At 37.6% G+C, this 20426-nt stretch overlaps 1 protein-coding gene across 1 annotated transcript in view; it reads right to left on the bottom strand.

Moving 5' to 3' along the window:
• TMX4 (thioredoxin related transmembrane protein 4) overlaps nucleotides 1–20426 on the bottom strand; it is a 42766-nt gene that overhangs the window by 14511 nt on the left and 7829 nt on the right. Inside the window, exons 2-5 of the mRNA XM_055265511.2 lie at nucleotides 18725–18840; nucleotides 10032–10077; nucleotides 8260–8388; nucleotides 4557–4602 (exon numbers count right to left, since the gene is read on the bottom strand). Of these exons, the coding sequence (XP_055121486.1) occupies nucleotides 4557–4602; nucleotides 8260–8388; nucleotides 10032–10077; nucleotides 18725–18840 (337 nt within the window). The remainder of the gene's footprint in view (nucleotides 1–4556; nucleotides 4603–8259; nucleotides 8389–10031; nucleotides 10078–18724; nucleotides 18841–20426) is intronic.

The following is a 20426-nucleotide window of genomic DNA, read 5'->3' as shown; positions in this document are numbered from 1 at the left end:
TAGGCACTCAAAGGGTTCTAGGAACAAGTCTATGGCAGGAAAACAAAATAGGATTCAGGGGCCTACACACAAGGTGTGAAACAATGATGTGTTTCTGGAAGAGAAGGATAGTGCCACTCTAGCACTGTAGCCAACTGTGAAAAGAGGGAAGACAGAATACTGGACAGTCTCTCTTCACACGTGTCACACACAAAACCCAAGGACTTCTAATCCTAACTATGCCACCAGACTTGGCAGTGATGCTTCCTGAAGTTCAATCTTCTGCACATTGCTTTTATGATATTCACCTCACCTTGTACCATCCATTAGAGTATTAACATTTTTCATTTAGTCACTTTAAGTTGCATACAATTTTAAAGAAATTGGATATTGCTACTATAATATAAAATCAAAATCAATTTTGTCCTTTGAAGATGTCAACTCTCTGAGAAACTCCTCTAACTGTCCCATCTCCTAGGCCTCAGTGACTCCATCTGTGAGATGGGTAAAATGTTGAGACTATCTGTGAGGATAGATATTAACAGCTAATGAGGTAATTACTTCTGTGAGTTTATATAAAAATTAAAAATATACAGGTGAGCGCCATCGTGACTGAATTGGAAAGAAAATTTAAATTTAGTGATGGAAAGAACACTGGAGATCATCTACTCTTGTCCATATTGTGGTATGAATGACATATCGAGGATCCCTGGGATTCAGGGTAACAGCAGGAAGCTGACAGGAACTGCCTCATAAGACTATTCAAGGGACTTTCTCACCTCAAGGGTTCACTCAAGCAAGAACATAGGGGAGGTTGGTATAAACTTAAGAAGTCCAAATGCAAACCAAACCAACTCCTGAGTTGATAGGAATTCGGCCATGTGAATGTCTCATCACCAGGGGATCCTAGAATCTTGAGGACCAGATTTTATCTCCAGAATGTGCGACCTAGCAAGTTGGCTTCACTTCTAAGGCAGAAAGAAACTCAAGCCCCTTAAGGAATCACTAATTCAGTAGACTCTGATCTTCTAGATATATCTCTGATCTTCTAGACATCTTCTAGATAATTACTAGTTCAATAGGCTGTGATCTAAATATATTGTTTTCATTTTTTCATTACAGAAAAAAACAGAAGTTATAGAAAAAAGGTTTTTAAAAATCACCCATATCAGAGAAAACTACTGTTGATCTCTTTCTAAGCATTTTCCTATATACACACAAAAATGCCATATAAACATCCATTATACTGTTTTGTTACCTTCCCTGTAGATATGCTTAACATCTAACCAGCTACCCATCCAGGGAAGACTGTTGCTGAGGAAAGACTGATTTCTATCTGTACATGTATCCAGATATTTCAGTAGGATAAAGAGACTATGGATAGGCATAAACAATCTTGTCTCACTGGCATTAGCCATTCTACGTCTTTCTTTCTTCCACTTTTTAAATCTTCTTTCTCTGAGACTTTACAGTTTTTTGGTTCCACCTCCCATCCCTAGTCTATTTCTGTCTCACCATGTACAGCTGTTTCTTCTGTTCATTATTAATATATTTGCATTGTAGTTTCATATGATCTAGACATGAGTTAAAAAACAATTAAGTTTGCCACAATTATACATTCAACATTGATTTGATGAACTGTGACTAAAGGAAGAGTCAGCTGAATGAGCTAACTGAGCAGGCAGGGCAGTCAGCTGGAAGGATTGGCTGAGTAAGTGGCTCTATAAAGACAGGAAGGCAAGACCATAACTAAAGGTGGAAGTGGGAACCAGAGACCTGATGGGTAGCCAAGGACTAGGTCTCTTCAGGTCAGAGATTATATACCTTATAAATAGGAGGACAAGAGCCAAATTCTAGAAATACAGGTGGCAAGAGACCTACCTAGAGATTTGATGAAAGGATGGGACTTATTTCTAAGAATAAACCACAAAAGTTGGCAAGAGGCTTGGGGAGGCTACATGCTGATATGGAGGGCAGTATCAGATTTCACAAATTATTAAGGTAATGTCCACACATACACACACACACACGGAGATCCAAATAACACTGTATCACTTGCGTTCTTTTATGTGCAACTCTCTTCCATTCCCCTACAAACACACACCCTACAATCAGGACAAATGTTTTAGTGATCCCAATATAAACGGATTAAATTCATCAGTTAAAAGAATTATTTCCTGCTATATACTTTTTATAAGATTTACTTAAAACATAATAAAAAGGTTGAAAATAGAAAAATTATTCCATGCAAATGCTTATAAAAAAGAAAAAATATGGTATTAATACTAGATAAAACTATTTTACAATTATACATTTATATAATTGTACATTTTACATTTTACAATTATAAAATGTAATTACTTGTGTGCCAAATTTTAGTTTATCTTTTTTTTTTTTTTTTTTTTTTTTTGAGAAGGAGTCTTGCTCTTTCACCCAAGCTAGAGTGCAGTGGCGCGATCTCGGCTCACTGCAGGCTCTGCCCCCCCGGGGTTCACGCCATTCTCCTGCCTCAACTTCCCGCATAGCTGGGACTACAGGCGCCCGCCACCTCGCCCGGCTAATTTTTTGTATTTTTAGTAGAGACGGGGTTTCACCGTGTTAGCCAGGATGGTCTCGATCTCCTGACCTCGTGATCCGCCCACCTCGGCCTCCCAAAGTGCTGGGATTACAGGTGTGAGCCACTGTGCCCTGCCTAGTTTATCTTATAAAATGATCATTTTTGGTTCCTTTTGGAAATATCTGGAAAGAAATTATAAATATACATTTATATAACACATATATTCTACTTCTCAATCATTAAGAAAAACATATTCATTCGTTATTCAGAAATGGATCACATCCTATTCTCCAAACGGCTCTTTCTCTCCAGTTTAATGCATCCACACAGAATACCTCTGTGTTGCCCATAGCTGGGCACTGTGTGTACAAAGATAAAACACCCACTCCTGGCCTTGACACACTCTAAATGTTACACATTGTAATCATCTGCATGACATAATGAAAAACTGTAACTCCTTATTTAAACTTGTTTATCTAAGCTCCAAATTACAAGCTATATGAGGTCTGAGCCATTATGTATCTTCCCTGCTATCGTCTTTGAAAGTAAAACTTTTCTTTTACAGTCAATGAAGGCCATAATCAGCTTCCATCTAAGCCCTTCTTAACCTGCAGAACAAATTCTATTGCACTTATCACAGATTTGGTGCTAAAATTTCACAGTCAATACTGCCTGACAACCATCTATTACAATTTTTCTGTTGAATTAGACAGTATAATGCTACACGGCTCAAACAGCCGGCAGGCTACATGACTTTGTCAATCTTTAATATCGACATACTGCAAAAGGCAGAATCTCTTTTCAATTCCCAGTTTGCAATTCATAATTCTTAGCCCTTGATTAAAGTTCTCACCAATGTTAAGAAAGCAGCAGAAGGAAACCACATGAAACTCAAACTATCTGGAGAGGGGGGAAATATTAGTTATTGTTTACTGTGATAGACAAATGCCAAAAAAGTTAAATTTTAACCTGAAAGACTGAAACCAAGTCTTCAATTAGCCTCTGTTGTAAAAAAAAAACAACCAAAAAGCCTTGTGGTAGGTATTCTATCTCACAAGGCAGAATATAAATGGAACTGAGAAAGTAGAATACAAAAGGTTTTTCTTAAATGTCTTTCAACATATATGAATGTGTATGAGAAAGAGAGTCTTCACAAACTCTTTGAATATTATGTTCCAAACATGACACCATAACCTACAATCACAGCATAGAAAAGACATATATAGGGAGACTCGCTTCTAAGACTTTTTGAAATATTTTGAGCTATATTTAACTCCAGAGCAATTCTGTTCAATCTGGTTGGATTTAGTCCTCCCCTACAGAGAAGGGAAATAACAGGTTATGGGACATACTCAACATTATATAATGGTACAAAAATTAAACCTGAATAACAATTTTAACCCACTGAAATGACTCAGAGAAATTATGCGATCACATATAGCAGGGGTCTACTACTTAAAGGCCAGATTGTAAACATTACAGGCTTGTGAGCCACAATTCTCTGTGTCTAATTCTCTGTGTCTGTCACAACTATTCAGCTGTACCATTGTAGCATGGAAGCAGTCATAGACAATAGGTAATGAATAAATGTAGCTGTGTTCCAATAAAATTTTATTTACAAAAACAGGTAGCCCATCCACAGGCTAGAGTTTGTTAACCCCTGACATACAGAACTACTTTCAGGCTTAGACAATCTTTCCTTTGTAGGGAGATATGCCTACAAAGAAATACATAATATAAAGTAAAATCACATAAGCCCTTTTGCTTGGATGAAAGACTCCATCACTGATTTAAAAAAATAAGACTTTGACACAGTAGTTACAGGTTCCTGTTAGATTATGCCCTTCTACATGAAGACATTACCACTGGAAACCCCACATGAGAGTAGTTGCATGGCTTAAGAAAAAAAGTGAAATTATAAATGTACTTATAAGTGTTTGTTTTCCTATTGCTTAAAAGCTGTATTTTTATTCTTAACAACCTCTCTGCAAATATAAATGTTTTATTTAAGATTACTTACCCATATTTTGCCAGAGATGCTAAAAAGACCAGCCATTCCAGACATCCTTAAAAAAAAATAGAAGAAACAGTGATCATATATACTATTTAAAAAAATGAAAATCAGGTCGGGAGGACTGGTCCTTTTCCCTCTACTTCTTGCTAAATATTGCCCCCTCTCCCAGATTCATATCTGTTCTTACAGAGCTTAGATTAAGTGGCTATCATTTGCATCACTCTGCTGCAAATCTATTCCAACTCCTTGGTCCTTTCTCCTTTCATTGTTCCTACCTGGCAAAAATCTCAACCCTGAGCAGCTGAATGTCTCTGGGGAAAAAACATCACATAACCAGATGACAGTTCTTTCTGCTTCATAGTCTCAAACCTAAGTGGACACTTAATACTGTCCAGCATTTTCTAAGCTCTAACTAAGATAACAGCTCATTTCCTTTTCCTTCTCTTCAAAACTTACACATCTTCCCATCCCCATGTACTCTCAGCTAACAAGCACTCCTCATGTCACTATGAAATCAGAAGCCACCATGTGATCTCTCTCATCTTCCCGTTACCAAATCTGAGCCTGGCGTCCACCTGCATCCACCTTCTCTTGTTGTGACAGGGAAAGTCTAACTCTCCTATCACAGTCCAATTCCTCCACTTGGTGCCTTGGATCCTATCCATTTTGTCTTATTAGGACTTGGTTCTTTCTCTCATCCTCCCTTCCTGCACGAGCAACTTCTCTCTCTCCTAGAACAGTCTCACTGGCATATAAACATGCTCTACTCTCTTTTACCTTTTAAAAAGAGTATCCCTGGACCTCACATGATCCTCCAGCTTCACAGACAAATTTCTCCAGATTACTCTACACATGCTGTTTCTTCTTTACTGTGCCTTTAATCCATTCAAATCTGGCTTCCACCCTCACCACTACAGAACACTGATTGTCAAGGCCATGATGACCTCACCATGCTTCATTCAATGTCCATGTCTCAGACTTGATCTCCCTTTGCCTCTTAGTAACATGGGATACAAGAGACGACGCCCTTCTTCTTGAACACTCTCATTTGGCTTCTGGAAAATGGCAGACCTTGGTTTTCATGTTGCCTCTCTGGTACTCATTTTCAGTTTCCTCTGGCTGACTTCTCAACACAGGTTCCTAATTTGGGGGTGGCCCATGACTCATCCCCAAGTATTCTTCTCTTTTTCCATCTTTCTAGGTGTTCTTCTCACCTCAACATTGTCTGTAGGTTTTTTGTGTTCCTGAATTCTTCATGGGGACCCAGTTCCATGCATCTGATATGCTTTGAATCTGTATTCCCACCCAAATCGTATGTTCAATTTGTGAGATATGATAAGGTTTCTCTTCAAATAGCCTAATCAATCTTTTAATTCAGAGTTAACCACCCCCTCTCTTTTTTTCCTTTTTCCTTTCTGCCTTTGTTAAATGCCCAGGCACACCACAGTACCAGGCGTTATCAGTACCAGCTCACATTACTTTCCTTATTAAAAAAAAAAAAAAAAAAAAAAAAAACTATCTGACTCACTACAGACACCTTTCCCCTTTCCTCTTTCTTTCACGTGCCCACCTTATCTAAAAAAATTCAAATGTTTAGCCAACTAAAATTAGTTTAGATTATACACCTGACCCCGGACAATAAAAAAAGGATACAGGGGCAAGACTTGCATCAAAAATAAAGGCTCTCGTACCCCTTTGTTCAAGTGTGCTCTCATGGCGACTGGCCAAAAAGGCACCCCTCTGTGCAAAAATAAAATTGCTTTGCTAAATATCCTTTGTTCAAGTGTTCAATTTCCTTAAAATTGTAAGGGTTATTCCTAACAAATTGTAATCCCTAATGCTGGAGGTGGGGTCTGGTGGAAAGAGATTGGATCATGGGGGCGGATTCTCATGAATAGTTTAGCACCATCCTCTTGGTGCTGTTCTCTTGATAGTGAGTGAGCTCTCAGCTCTGTGGTGCCTCCATCCTCCTCTCTTGCTCCTACTCTGGCCATGTGATGTTACGTGCTTCCCTTTTGCATTCCACCATGATTATAAGTTTCCTGAAGCCTCCCCAGAAGCCAAGCAGATGCCAGCATCATCCTTCCTGTACAGCCTGTAGAACCAAGAGCCAATTAAACATCTTTTCTTTATAAATTACCCAGTCTCAAGTATTCCTTTATAGCAGTGCAAGAATGGACTAATACAGCATCCAACGTGACAGTTCTACAAAGTCTGCATCTCAAACCCAACAAGTTTTACACAGAATCCTTAATTTTCTCTTGCCCAAGGCAATAACAAGTACCAGGATCCATCATGTACTCAAACCAGAAACTTCTAAGTTTTTATTAATGAAGACTTCTTCTCCTTCACCTTGGCCAAGCCTACCTTCAAAACATATTTTAAATCCACTCAGCCTCTCCATCGCCACATCCCCACTGCCGCCACCTGACACAAGCTACCACTTTAAGGCTCGACTCACTTCATCCATTCTTGCCCTCTCCAATCTCCTCTCCTAAGGGTCACCTTCTCCTTGTGTGTGCTGATAACTTCCAACTTCTTTCCTGTGGCCACAGGCCCTGCATGATCTGGCTTCAGCCTGCCCCTCTTACTCAGCTCATACTACATTCCCTTTCACTATGCTTGACCTTGGTCACCATTCTGCTCCTTAAGTACACCAAGCTCCTTTCCAAACTGGGGCTTATGCATATGCCATACCCATTCCTGGGAATAATCTACCCTCTGCTCTTTGCCTAAGCTAGTTCCTTCCATCCTTCAGATCTCACCTGGAGGCCTCCCTTCAGAGAACCGTCTCCTACTCCCTCCATCTAGAAGAGCAGGTCCATAACCCCACAGCTATCCCCCGTCTTTGTAAAATATGTTGTTGTGTTTTTTATCCACCCTTGTCCCGACTATGACTCTCTGTACCTGAGGTGAATGTCTGTCTTGTTCAGTGTTGAATACCTAGCACCTAGAAAAGTATCTGGCTAAATCAGTGTTCAAATGGTTGTAGAATGAAATGCAAGAGGAGTTATTTTTAGAGTAAGCTATGTGTTTCCTTAATATAGATGCCACTAGATGATTTACTCCTGAAATATTGCTTGATTTGCTCCTTTTTCAGTAGGGAAATTTCTTACATTTGTATATACTAATACAAAATTATCTATATATATGACAATCCACTCAAAATTAAAACCAACCGTGGAAAAAGTTGTTATGGTTTGGCCTAATCTACCTCACCAAGTATTACACAGTTTGCCATCAAGGCCACAGCTGTCCCCTGTGGTATTCTGCTAGGCAGCCAAAGACTCTACAGGTTTTGTTTTCCACATAATATATAACAGCAATTCCTTCATAAACTATAATTCAATAAAGAGTTACTCCTCTGTCTCATCAATAACTTAAAAGGAAGAAAGAATGGTAAATCACGTTCAATACCATATTTTGTAAAGAGAAAAACAGTCATTGTGGCTTAGTGCAAAAGCTGGAAAAGAGGCGTTCTGTAACCCACTCAAATCTGGCTACTTAATTCCCAGTATACTAAAAACCAGCCGAAACATATGTGGGTCACAAAATCAGAAACACTGCATGGGCTAAGCATGGCCATCAGTAATCTGGGTAATCAGAAGTAAATGTGAAGAAAAACATAGGCTTTTTCGAGACCCACAGGCTATTAACTTAAAACCTCCTGTTTTATTAATAACACCTTGTCTTTAAAAAATTAAGTTACGTTAGAGATGCCGGGGATTTCCAGCCAGTCAGAGGCTCAACTGATTGCCATTTCTTCTCTAAGATATAATTCTGCAGGTCTTCGAAGATTCCTGGGCCACGATAACGGCGGAATATCCCATCCTTTGCACTATAAATTATGAAAACAAGTAGAAAGCAAATGCATTAAAATAACAGATGTTACAGATAATAAAAATTAAAATAGCTATCGGTGATACATCTGAACGCCACTTCAATTTTAAATTGACTCAATTGAAAACTATACGTAGACATAAATCAGAAAGTGTTAATAAGCTTTATTACAAGTGAGAAATCCAAACCTAAAAGCGTTAACAGTCTATGTTATCACCGTACAATGTGTGACTAAAAGCAGAGTTCTTGGCAGTGTTTAATATGCCAAGTTACTTTTTATTATTTTTGCTACCAATTACTTTAATTTTTCTCTTACAATAGCAAAACAGCCATTGTTATCAAGTTTAAAACATTGTATCCACATTTTCAAATTCATGTCATTCAAGGCCCTCTCCTCAAACATCAACAAAAAACCTCATACCCCCCTTCAACCTGGCCTCCCTCTCACCTACTTGCTGCAATCAGGGCCCCCAGGGAAGAGTCCAGCCTTGCTGTTCTCTCCTCTTTATGTCTCGTTCATTACTTGGTGCAACTGGGGGTTCTGCTCCCTGGACTCCCTTGAAACCACTCATATTGGGGGTCTCCAAGGACCCCTAAGTGCCGTATCCATTTCTGTCTCCTTCACCTGTTACTGGCATTGTTCATTCACTGCTGAACACCAACCACTTCCTTCTTCCTCTGGCTTGGCTTTTACGACAGGAGCTCGCTGGACTTCTTCCTACTGCTCGGAGCATTCCTTCTCCATTTCCTTCACTCACTGTCTTCCTTTGCAGATGTCCTAATGTTGGCCAATCCCAGGTTCCATCCTTGACCTGCTTCCCTTCCCCACCATACGTGTTCTCTCTAGATACATTTCAATTGTTATTTACCTCAATGCTGAGGAATTCTCAATATGTATCTCCAGTCTAGATCTTTCTTCTGAACTCTGGATCCTGACATCAAATTGTACCTAGACTTCTCCATTTGGAACTGGCAAGGGCAAGTCACACTTATCTTTTGGATTTTTGTCTCTATCTTCCAAACCTCCTCTTAGTTTAATGGCTCCTAATCTTGAAGGCAGGCAATAGCTTTTACTAGTTAGTTACACATGGCCTGTTGGTAGTCATAGACTCTTCCTTCCCATGGCTAATCAATCACCAAGTCCCACTGATCCTACCGTCTACGTATCTCCGGAATCCACTACTTTGTCTTTCCCCTGCCTGTACCTGAGTCTCTCTGGCCTCATCACTCGGCATGATCCAGCTATACCTGTGGCCCAGCCATAAAGAACTATTTTGAAGTTCTCAAAAGGTAGCTCATTCTCTCTTGGGCTTTTTTATGCTATCTCCTTTAACTGGAAAGGCTTTCCCTACCTTGTTGGCTTAATGCATTCCTACTTAGATATTAAGAATTACCCCACCTCTGATATCACCAGAGAAATCTCTGACTTCTCCTGCCCATCTACCCCTGACATTAGGACCTCCGTCTCTGCAGCAGTCCAGGAAAGCTTCTCTTGTCACAGCTCTCACTCAGAGCACACCAGCCTTGTTTCCCTCACATGTTAAGCTGAATGAGTGGCGGTCATGGAAGACAACTTAGAATTCCCGGTACACATCTATTGATTTCTAATCTTTGCAAGATTAGAAGATTATTTAAACTTACTGAAAAAATGCTGGGAGAGTGGTGACAAAGAAGCGGCCACTCAAACCTACAAGAAGCATAAACAGAACAAAAGTTACACTTAAGTCCTCCAAAAAAAGCAATAATCACATTATTAAAATCATTGCAATTATTGATTCACATTTACCATTTTCTCTGACTTACAGAAATTTCATTTCTACCCATTTTTATTACCTAACACTTTCTAGTAACTGACATACAACTTGCATCACTTAGATTGTAAGAAGGCTGAAAGGATAGGATTTAGAGTCATGCAAACTAGGGTTTTGCAAAGTTAAATACCAACTTCCCCATTTACTAACTTTGTAACTTTAGATTATTTAACTTTCTTAGTCTCAGTCACCTTTTTTTCTGTAAAATGGGTATATAAAAGCCTAACTTAATGGTTCTAAAGTTAGATTAGGGCAAGTATTATTAGGCTTAGCATGGTGCTGGGTACATAGTGAAGGACTCAACAAACTATAGGTATGATTACATCAGTTATCAGTTTAAAAAGAATAAGTAATATGAAATGCTTAAGATCATATATAATGTTTGTACATTTATAAAATCTGTAAGTACTGTAAAGGGAATATATGTATGTGAAAAATATTTTTTCCAATTTGTTTTAGCAAATCTTTACTGAACACTAAGTACACATCAAATGCTATGCTATGAGCATGTAAAGACAAAGATAAATAAAACCCTTAGTACCTCAACAAATATTTACCAAGCACCTTCTTTGTTCCAGAGACTGTGATTACCGCCCAAGACACATGGATGAATAAAAACATGTGCAACCTTTATTCTCACAGAGCTTACAGTCTAGTAGCAGAAGGAAATAACTTATTCAAATAATCACAATCACAACCACAAACAGAGAATGATAATATCAAAAAAAGAGTAGGTATGCAAAAAAATGCTGAATGAGACTAGGAGTAAAGAACAGATCCTTGCCCTTTAAATGTTACAAATAAATAATATTTGCATGGGCACCAAGAATGAGTAAAGAGAATGAAAGCTTAAGTATCCTCTTGGCCAACATGGAAAAATGACAGAGGCATCATTTTAACATTTTCCATCACAGCTGCCTTTCCCACTGTAGAACAATGTGGACAAAATCAAATATCTATTCAAACTAAGCTGCTCAAATCATACATCTCTGTGGTAACTTGCAATTCAAAACACTGAAGCTTTACTTTTAATAACATGGGAAATTTACTTTCACCCATTTTATAAATTAAATCCACATTCAACACAATTTAGTAACAAATGATGAGTCTTCTCAAAGAATTATGTGTTTTATTTCATTTCAGACCAAGTGGATTCCAAAACATCTCAATTGTATTTAAAAGGAAACACAGTACTCTGGAGTAGTAAAAGTCAATGTCACAAAAAGAAACATTTACTACAAAAATTTGTCATCGTACATTGGAAAAAAAAGTTGTGTCGCCAATAACATAAATGCGAGTGACCCAAAAATAGGTCAACTGAGGATTGTAACAAGTACTTCTAAGCGCATTTTCATCTCTCACATTGCTCAGGATTTCACCCTGGAGGGGAACAAGGGTATCCTACAGTATACTTCCAATTCTAAATTGCCAGGGGAAAAAGTACTGTTATTCCTAAATAGTTAAAAAACTAGTATATGCCTTTGGTTTAAGATAATTATTATGAACAGTTTCATACATTACTTCTTACCTAGCTATAGATCCTTATGACCAGCCAAAAATTTTATCTAAAGACAGTTATGGTATTAAGGATGTTTATTTTATTTGTATGGTTTTTTAAAATGGAATGAAGAAATTAAATAGTATCTCATCACATCTTAAAGTTTTTTACTTAGATTTTATTTTTATCAGAATAAAGAGGCAAGATTTCTATTACATGTCAGGTGTCACTTAAAGTGATTTTTTAACTTGCTCTTTTGTATGTCCTTAGTCATCACTGGCTATGACAATAAATAAAGAAGTAAATAAGTAGAAAAATATTTCATAAAACACATTTAATTATACAATATATAAAACATTTCCAGATTCAGGAGGCTTTAGCTTAAGTCTTTTAGAAATTGCACCTTATTTCACAAAACATAAATTATCTTTACAAATAAATGTACCCATGAAAATCAGTGAGTACCAAGAAAAAGTATCAAAGTCATGGCTGGTCTCTGAGGTTTTTCTGCATCTTTCTGGTTCTGGCTAAAAGGAATAACAAGAGAGTTGTTCCCAAAATTGCCAGATTAAAGGGTATAATAACTTTATGTCTCTTGATATGAACTGCTAAGTTGTTTCAGTGACCACTGTACCAATTCACAAGGCCATCAATTAAGGTTTATTAAAATAAAGACCAATAAATCATATCACCTCAAGATTACTTTCATTTATGTTTGTCAATATTTCTACAAATGACAACCTATGTGGAATATTAACAATAAGGTTGCAGCATCCAACTCAGACACAAGTTCAGTTTGCTGTCTGGAATAATATTCTGTCATGTAATGATATATTCAGTAAAATCAACAACAACAAGATCCAGAACAGTCAAAGTCCTCCTGGGATGATGACACACTACTAAATCCTTGTAGATCCAACACCATAAGAAATTCATCTCAAAAAAAAAAAAAAAAAAAAGTAACTTCTGGGAGGCTAAAAGACATCTGAAAACTCTAGGTCTCATCTCAGTGCTCCAAAAATGTCTTCTAACTTTTAACACTGATTCTATGACGTGTCAAGAGAAATTTTCATTACCTGAAAATTAAAACATGACCACTTGGAACACAGAAGCACCATCTGAGGTTGTGGCTTCAGGGTTTAATAACATTAAGTTAAATGTGGATCTTGACAAAGAATTTGAACATCATAATAGCAGCTTGTTTCAGGATAATAGTTTACTGCAATAACTTCAGTAAGCTTGGAAGAAACAAGTATACTCCGAAGCTTTTCAGTAAAAAAGATAAAGTCAGGCCACAAAGCCTTCCAAAATTTCTACATGCCTTTTTTACTTTAAGGGTAACTTCCACTTCCAAATGAAGACTGTGATGCCACATAAAGTGGGCACAAATGGAGAATGCAGGGTAGATTTTAACATTGTATCAGAAACCTTATCTTAAACACATGCAGCAAAAGAAAGAAAAATCAAAAGCTTAGAGAAAGAAAAAAATTATGGAAGAGAATTACATTTTGATAAGCCAAAACACAACAGAAATTATTTAGGTTCAGTATTAAGAAAACAGAGATAGCTAATAGCTATCTATTAGCCATTGTTGTACTATTTATTAGCATGTTATCTTCGTCATGTTACTAAACCTATCCTAGCCTCAGTTTTCTGAGTAAGACAGAGATAAACAGTTTGTTCTTCACGGGGTTGTTATGAAGCTAAAATGCATGTAAATGTATAGCACAATTACAGGCTGAAGTAAATGCTCACTAAATGTTGTTATTATCACCAAAGAGGGTAGCAGAAGGAAAATACAATGAAAAAAAGGAGAATTAATGAAAAAAAGGAGAATTAACCTTACCTTTGAGATTGAAATAAGGTTGTCAACATATTAGAAAACAAGATAAAATTTACAATTATAAAATTAAAAATATAACACTAACTAAAGTTCAGTAAACTAAATTGGCTTCTGCATTAATCAGTAGTTTTGAAGACAATGCTTACTCTTGGCTGTGGCAGGAGTCTGGCTTACCTCTAATCTAGTGAAACAGCCATCACTCACAGGGGATCTATGAGCAGCTGCTGTTTTCCTGACCTTGACAACTAAGCTCATCTGCATGGAACAGAAGGTTCAAGTATATACTCATTAAATTTAATTTCCCACAGTCAACTCAACTGAAACATCACCTGATCTATGCAGTATTAAACAGGCAATGTAATGTAACCTAATCTAAGGGCTGCCCTTTCCACGGCTTCTACATCTCAGCCATTAAAATGCAACATGATTATAGTCTCTAGTCTTGATGACATGGGAGAGGGGCAGGGAAGTGCTGGGAGGGGAAAGACGGGCCCCTGGAGAGGGCTCCACCCTCGGGGCTGTGCCCATGGACCTAGGTGAGGACAGGCATTTCTGTTGTTGTGCCCACATGTTGCATTTCCTAAGACCACCCTGGCCCGCCACGCCCCCATCCTGTGCATATATAAACCCCGAGTCTCTAGCAGGCACACAAACAAGCAGCTGGGAGTCAAGAGGAAGACATCGGCAGAAGAACACACAGCAGCTGGACATCAAGAGGACCTTGAGAGGAGCACGCCAGCACAAGAACACACCAGCAGACACTGGCAAGTCGACCCGCAGAAGAAAGGAGAGTTTGGCCAGGGTAGTTGGAGGACAGCCCAGCCGCTGGGTGGCCCAACTCCAGGGGAAAACCACCACCTTCCCACTCCATCCCCCTTCTGGCCTCCCCATCCACCTCGCTGAGAGCTACTTCCGCTCACTAAAACCTTGCACTCATTCTCCAAGCCCACATGTGATCCGATTCTTCTGGTACACCAAGGCAAGAAGCCCTCTGTCCTTGTGATAAGGCAGGGGGGTCTAATTGAGCTGACAAACACAAGCCACCTACAGACGGCTAAACTGAAAGAGCACACGATAACACACGCCCACTGGGGCTTCAGCTGTCAACATTCACCCCTTTATGCTGCGGTGGGATGGGATCGGAGCCCCACAGCCTGCCCATCTGCATGTTCCCCCTAGAGGTTTGAGCAGCAGGCACAAAAGAAGCAAGCCACATCCCCATCGCACACCCTGCGAGGGGAGAAGGGAACTTTTCCCGTTTCATTGATAATCTGAAATCTTACCTTGTTTAAAATACTTAAAAGAATATCTTAATAGATATACTGATGGAAGAGTTATAAGAATAACTAAAGAGTATGCATGACACTTCAAAATTATTGTTTCCCATCTTTAAATTTTACTTACAGGGAAAGAACTGAAATTATTCCTTACTAGCACTTCTGTGGCAAGGCAAGAATATACTAATGATCGGCAACCAAATAGAAATTTGTATACAGAAATACACAGTAAAGTGCTCAACTGTGGGGAAAAGTAGTATCATTTCAATGAGTTTTTACTGTTCATTCAAGACGTTAGCGTTTGTAAAAAAGGAAATAAATAAACTGCTTCCAAGATAGAGGCAAGCTGCCCCGAGGCTTGCCAGTAAGTTAGTATCACATTAAGACAATCTTTCTTCACTTGGCTTCCAGACCCTCCTACTTCTCCCTCTCTCTCTTATCTCACTGATTTTCCTTCTCCTCTGATGGAACTTCTTTTTTTTTTTTTTTTTTTTTTTTTTTTTTTTTGAGACAAAGTTATGCTCTTGTTGCCCAGCCTGGAGTGCAATGGTGCTATCTCGGCTCACTGCAACCTCTGCCTCCCGGGTTCAAGCGATTCTCCTGCCTCAGCCTCCCAAGTAGCTGGAATTACAGGCACCCGCCACCACGCCCAGCTAATTTTTTGTATTTTTAGTAGAGACAAGGTTTCACCATATTGGCCAAGCTGGTCTCGAACTCCTGACCTAAGCTGATCCACTCACCGCAGCCTCCCAGAGTGCTGGGATTACAGGTGTGAGCCACTGCACCTGGCTGCAACTTCTTTTTTCTAAATGCTGCAGTGGCCAGTTCTCACTACTCTGGCACATACAGATCATAGATAATCTGAATTTTTCTTCTAGCTCCAATGCCCAGTATATTGATGGTCCTCAAACTTACATCTCTAGTTCATCTCTATTTGGATGTCTATTTAACATCCCAAACTTAGCCCCTGTCCCAAACCTACTTCTCCTCAGTCTTCTCCATTTTCTCCTTTTCCATCCCATCTGGCAACCAATCCATCCGAAAATCCTAGTATCTCAAGTCTCCCACCACTTAACACTGCTGTTACTAGTCCAAGCCACCATCTTCTCAACTCTGGACTACTGATTTACCTCCTAACCATTCTCCCTGCTTTCTTCTGCTCCCCTGTAGTCAATTTTTTCACATAGCTGCCAAAGGAATTATTTTAAAATATAAATCATACCATATCTCTCTCCTGCTCCAATCTTCCAGTAGCTCCCTATCATACTTTGTAGAAAATCTAAACTCCTTGCCATAGCCAACAAGACCTCACAGGGTGTGGTCCCTAGCTACTTCTCCAGCCCCATTTATCTCAAGTACTCCACTGGGGGTCCTATTGTTCTCCAAATAAGCCAAGTACACTCCTACCTGCACAAGGCGTTTGCTCTGCCTGGAATGCTCCTCCCACAAAGCTTTTAGAAATTTACTTCCTCAATTTATCAAGACCTCTGGCTAAATAGGTCTTGATGAATTGAAACCTATTTATCTCTGGTCCTTCCCTGGCCATCCTAATTTAAGAGGTAGCTCCAATCATTTTGTACATTTTTATCCTACTTTTTCTTCATATCCCTTACCACCATCTGACATTATTTGCCAATTTTCTTTTGTTACTATTTATCTCCTCCACTAGAATGTAGCTCCATGAGGAGAGAGGCCTCTGTCCTCCTTATCCACCTTTGTATCACTGGTATCTAGAACAGGGCCTGTTTACTGTAGAAACTCAAATACTTGTTGAATAAACATGTTACTTCTAATCGCTATTAAAAGATTAACTGAAAGCATTAAATTTGTAATTCAAAGTAAAATTATAAATTTAAAACAGTATAATATGAAATGAAATATTTTCTGTCTCTTAAATAATCATGCATGTAGAAGTTTATCTCCTAATTTTTATGAGTTGCACTTTTAAAATTTTTATCATTTAAAATAATTCTAGAGCCTCTGCCTATAAAAAATTGTTCAAACACATAAAATAATAATCTTTTATTAGACTTTGTTTTTTCAATATTCCTACAGAATACCAGTTTTTTCCTTCTTCTTTAATGAGTATTTCAAGTATATATATCTCAGATATACATAAAACCGAGTCAACACTAAATGTATTAAAAATATTTCTTAAAATCAATTTATTTCGTTATCAAGAAAACAATCAATTCGTAATGTTAAAAATTGCTGCAAGTCTACATTTTTAGAAGGAAAGACTATATTTAATTAAACATAAGATTTGTGAACCCATCACAAGGCTGTTTAATTCTTTTAATTCAAATTATGCTATAAATTCTGAGCAGGTGTGCCAAATTACTGAAATGCAAATTGACCAGCTGCATTTTTAAAGAAACCCATCATAAAATGTGCACGGTGCCCAGTAATTAACAGGTCTTATACCTGATATTTTATTTTACTTAAACTCTAAAGATGAAAACAAGTTTCTGGCAAAAATGTATCTGCAATGACTTAGCCTCCAAAGAGAATTAACTTATTGTAACAGCCAAAACCATGAACTAATAGCTTTAATTGTCCATCTCCAGATGGAGGACAATGCTTACAAAGATAGAGGCATGAGGATTCATGGCTTTTAATAGAAATCTCACTCCATGGGTTTGCTGACACATCAATTTTAACATGTACCATCTATTCTGTTATCCAAGTAACTGGTACTTCATTACTTCAGTGTTTTTTGAACTCATAGTTTATTATAGAAAATGACTGTCTACACTTCTACACCCATCTTCTTTTTGCCCTTGTAAAAGGATGAAAGGATGCAGTAGGTGTAAATTGAATGTCAATGAAAAAGATGACTGTTAAAATTTGAAAATAGCCACATTTTAGAGATTTAGATTATAAAAGGCCAACTTTTCTTCTCAATTTATATATAATATACAGTTATTTTAAAACTACAAACACAAATTTATTATATATATCTTTTCAGAATTTCAAAGTCTCTGTATCACTCCACTCTTTGGGGTAAAAATGATTCATTCTCGTGAAAAATTGTATCATTCACAGCTAATCAGTGTAGACAGAATGACAGAATTAGAAATTCACTCTCTGGAACCACAGTGAAATATAATATCTGATTCAGACAAGAGCATCATGGATCTTAAAACCCCCAAAAATCATCCCAGAGGTTACTTGCTAATCACAATGTGAGATCCTTTGTTCATAATTGAGATACTTAGTGTCACCACCATATCCAAGTGCTCAAAATTAGTATTATTAATTGTGATAGCATATCCCTTCTAATGAGATGTAATATGAAGTCACAGCATCGTCTTAGAAGTACTCTTGCCATAAATGTCTAACCTAAATCATGCACCTAAACTCTCAGTTTGCAGAAAATACTAGTATAAGTTAACATTCTTATAAGTTACATGTCACCATAAGGAAACACCTAGGAAAATCCTAGCCTTTTCAGAATATCAGTGTCATTTTAAAAAATGGGGGATAATTGTCGATTGCGAGAGACTAAAAAGACGTAACAACCAACTGTAATTTGTGAACCATGACTGGGTCCTCAGTCAAAAAACTGTAAAAAAAAAAAAAAAAAAAAAAAGACACATGGGAAATAATTGAGAAGCCTTTAACGTGCTAAAGAATTGAAGGGCAAATTATCATGATGTTGATAACTTTCAAATAATTCAGCAAAATAAAAATAGAAAAAATAGAAATATATATGCAAATATGTATGTGCAAACACATACATGCAAAGGCAGATCCAAGTACGCAAAAAATGTAATCTGCTAATTAAAGGTGGCCAGTTCATGGGTAATCAATATCCCAGACTCTCAACTTTTCCATATGCTTGAAAAAAATTCAAAATAAGAAGTCAGTAAACTTTTGCATTTTATGTTCAACATTTACAATACCTGGTTCTTGAATGACATCTACCTTCCCCACACTGATCTGAAGTATTTCACCATTCTTTGCAAAAGCCTCCCATTCTGAATCAGTCTGCTGGCAGGATGGACACCATGGGGCGTAACTATAAGAGAAGAATAATAATTATACTGATAAACATACAGAAGAAATCTGCAAAACAAAGTAATCAAGTATTTAAATTAAAAAATAAATTCTTAAAAAAGGGAAATTATAAAAGGAGGCTTTTCCAAAGTCATTTGATATCAAAAAACAGAAGCACATTGTCCCCACTAGGATTTAATGTATGAATGTCAATTCTATAGGAAAAAATTTGGCCAAAGTTTGAGAATATTTCCAATAATTATTATTATCCATAAACATTTTATTTCAATGCTATTCATACAATTTTTTTTCTCTCCAGATAGCTTTTGATCTTTGAGGGTAAGCACTCTTTTTAGTGCCCCACTAAAGGAGAACAATTTTCACAGGGTGACCCTAAACTAGCCAAACCAGTTTCAAATCCATCAAAACTACAGATCTGATGGGCAGAGACCAAATCTGTTGTTTGAGCATCCTCAAGAATGTTTCCAAGTTCGGTGGTAATTCTGAAACTTTCTTAAAAGGAAAGTAGAAGCTATAGGCTAAACCAGCTCTACCCAACACTTTCTCAAATTCAGCAGAAGTTAAAAATACCTTGGCTTTCAAGTCAGAACCCTACTTTTGACAGTTATTTTTCATTCAGTAAATACTAAGAAAGCACTATGGTAGAAGATGAGGCTACAATTGTGAAGGAGATTTGGTGCCTCCTCTCCTTGTGGATGGTACAATCCAGAAATGAACAGAGATAAGCATGGGGGCAAACACTATACTATTCTTATTTTTGTGTCTGTTTAAAAGTTTTCAAAATAAAGTCTTGAATAAATAGAGAAATATACCAACTTGTGGGTGAGCAGGCTGAGCATTTTTAAAATGTCAATTCCCTCCAATTTATTTTTCATTTGTTCCATTCCTGAATTGTTTTTACAAAATGTGGTACCTATTATTTCTGTATTAAAGGAAGAAAGGGGCCAGGGGAGAGAAAGAGAAGTAGAAAAGAATGCCTGCCAATAGAATATAACACTCACCCACACAAAATGCCTTAGGAAGGGAAACAAAGTAAGGGGAAAAGTACAAAATTGATCAAATCCTGTAACAAAATTTAGGCTCAAAGGTGCCTGTCAGCTCATCATTTACAAATCCCTTCAAAATTTTGAACTCTGCAAAAGCATGCTGGTAAGTACCATTAAAAAAGAAAAATCAATGCAATGACACATATAAACCAACTTTGCTGAATAACAAAACAAAAACCAAAAACTGAAATTGGGCAAAATTTTGATCTTTCACATTATAAAAGATGAGTCAGGGGTTAAAAAGCCAAGACTAAGGGAAGGAATGCATTTATTTCACAAAAAGTATTGAAAATTAGGCAGAACCCAGAAGAGAACGGGCTACCCAAAGCCAAAGCATTCATTACTTTCTCCAGACAGGCCCCAGAAGCAGCACAAGTAGCTCACCATCTCTAGAAAAGACTACTATATAGCTAATTCCAAGATCATGCTAAAACGTCATTAATCTTCCCATTACAACTCACTGTCCAAATCCTGAGATCCAGAAGACAGGAACAACAAAATAACCTGCTGACATCTTTGAATGTAGATTTTCTTAATCCTT

Source organism: Symphalangus syndactylus, chromosome 24 (assembly GCF_028878055.3).
Source record: "Symphalangus syndactylus isolate Jambi chromosome 24, NHGRI_mSymSyn1-v2.1_pri, whole genome shotgun sequence".
Classification (NCBI taxonomy): Eukaryota; Metazoa; Chordata; class Mammalia; order Primates; family Hylobatidae; genus Symphalangus; species Symphalangus syndactylus.
The sequence above is the reverse complement of the archived record's forward strand: the minus strand, read 5'-3'. Positions and strand labels throughout refer to the sequence as shown.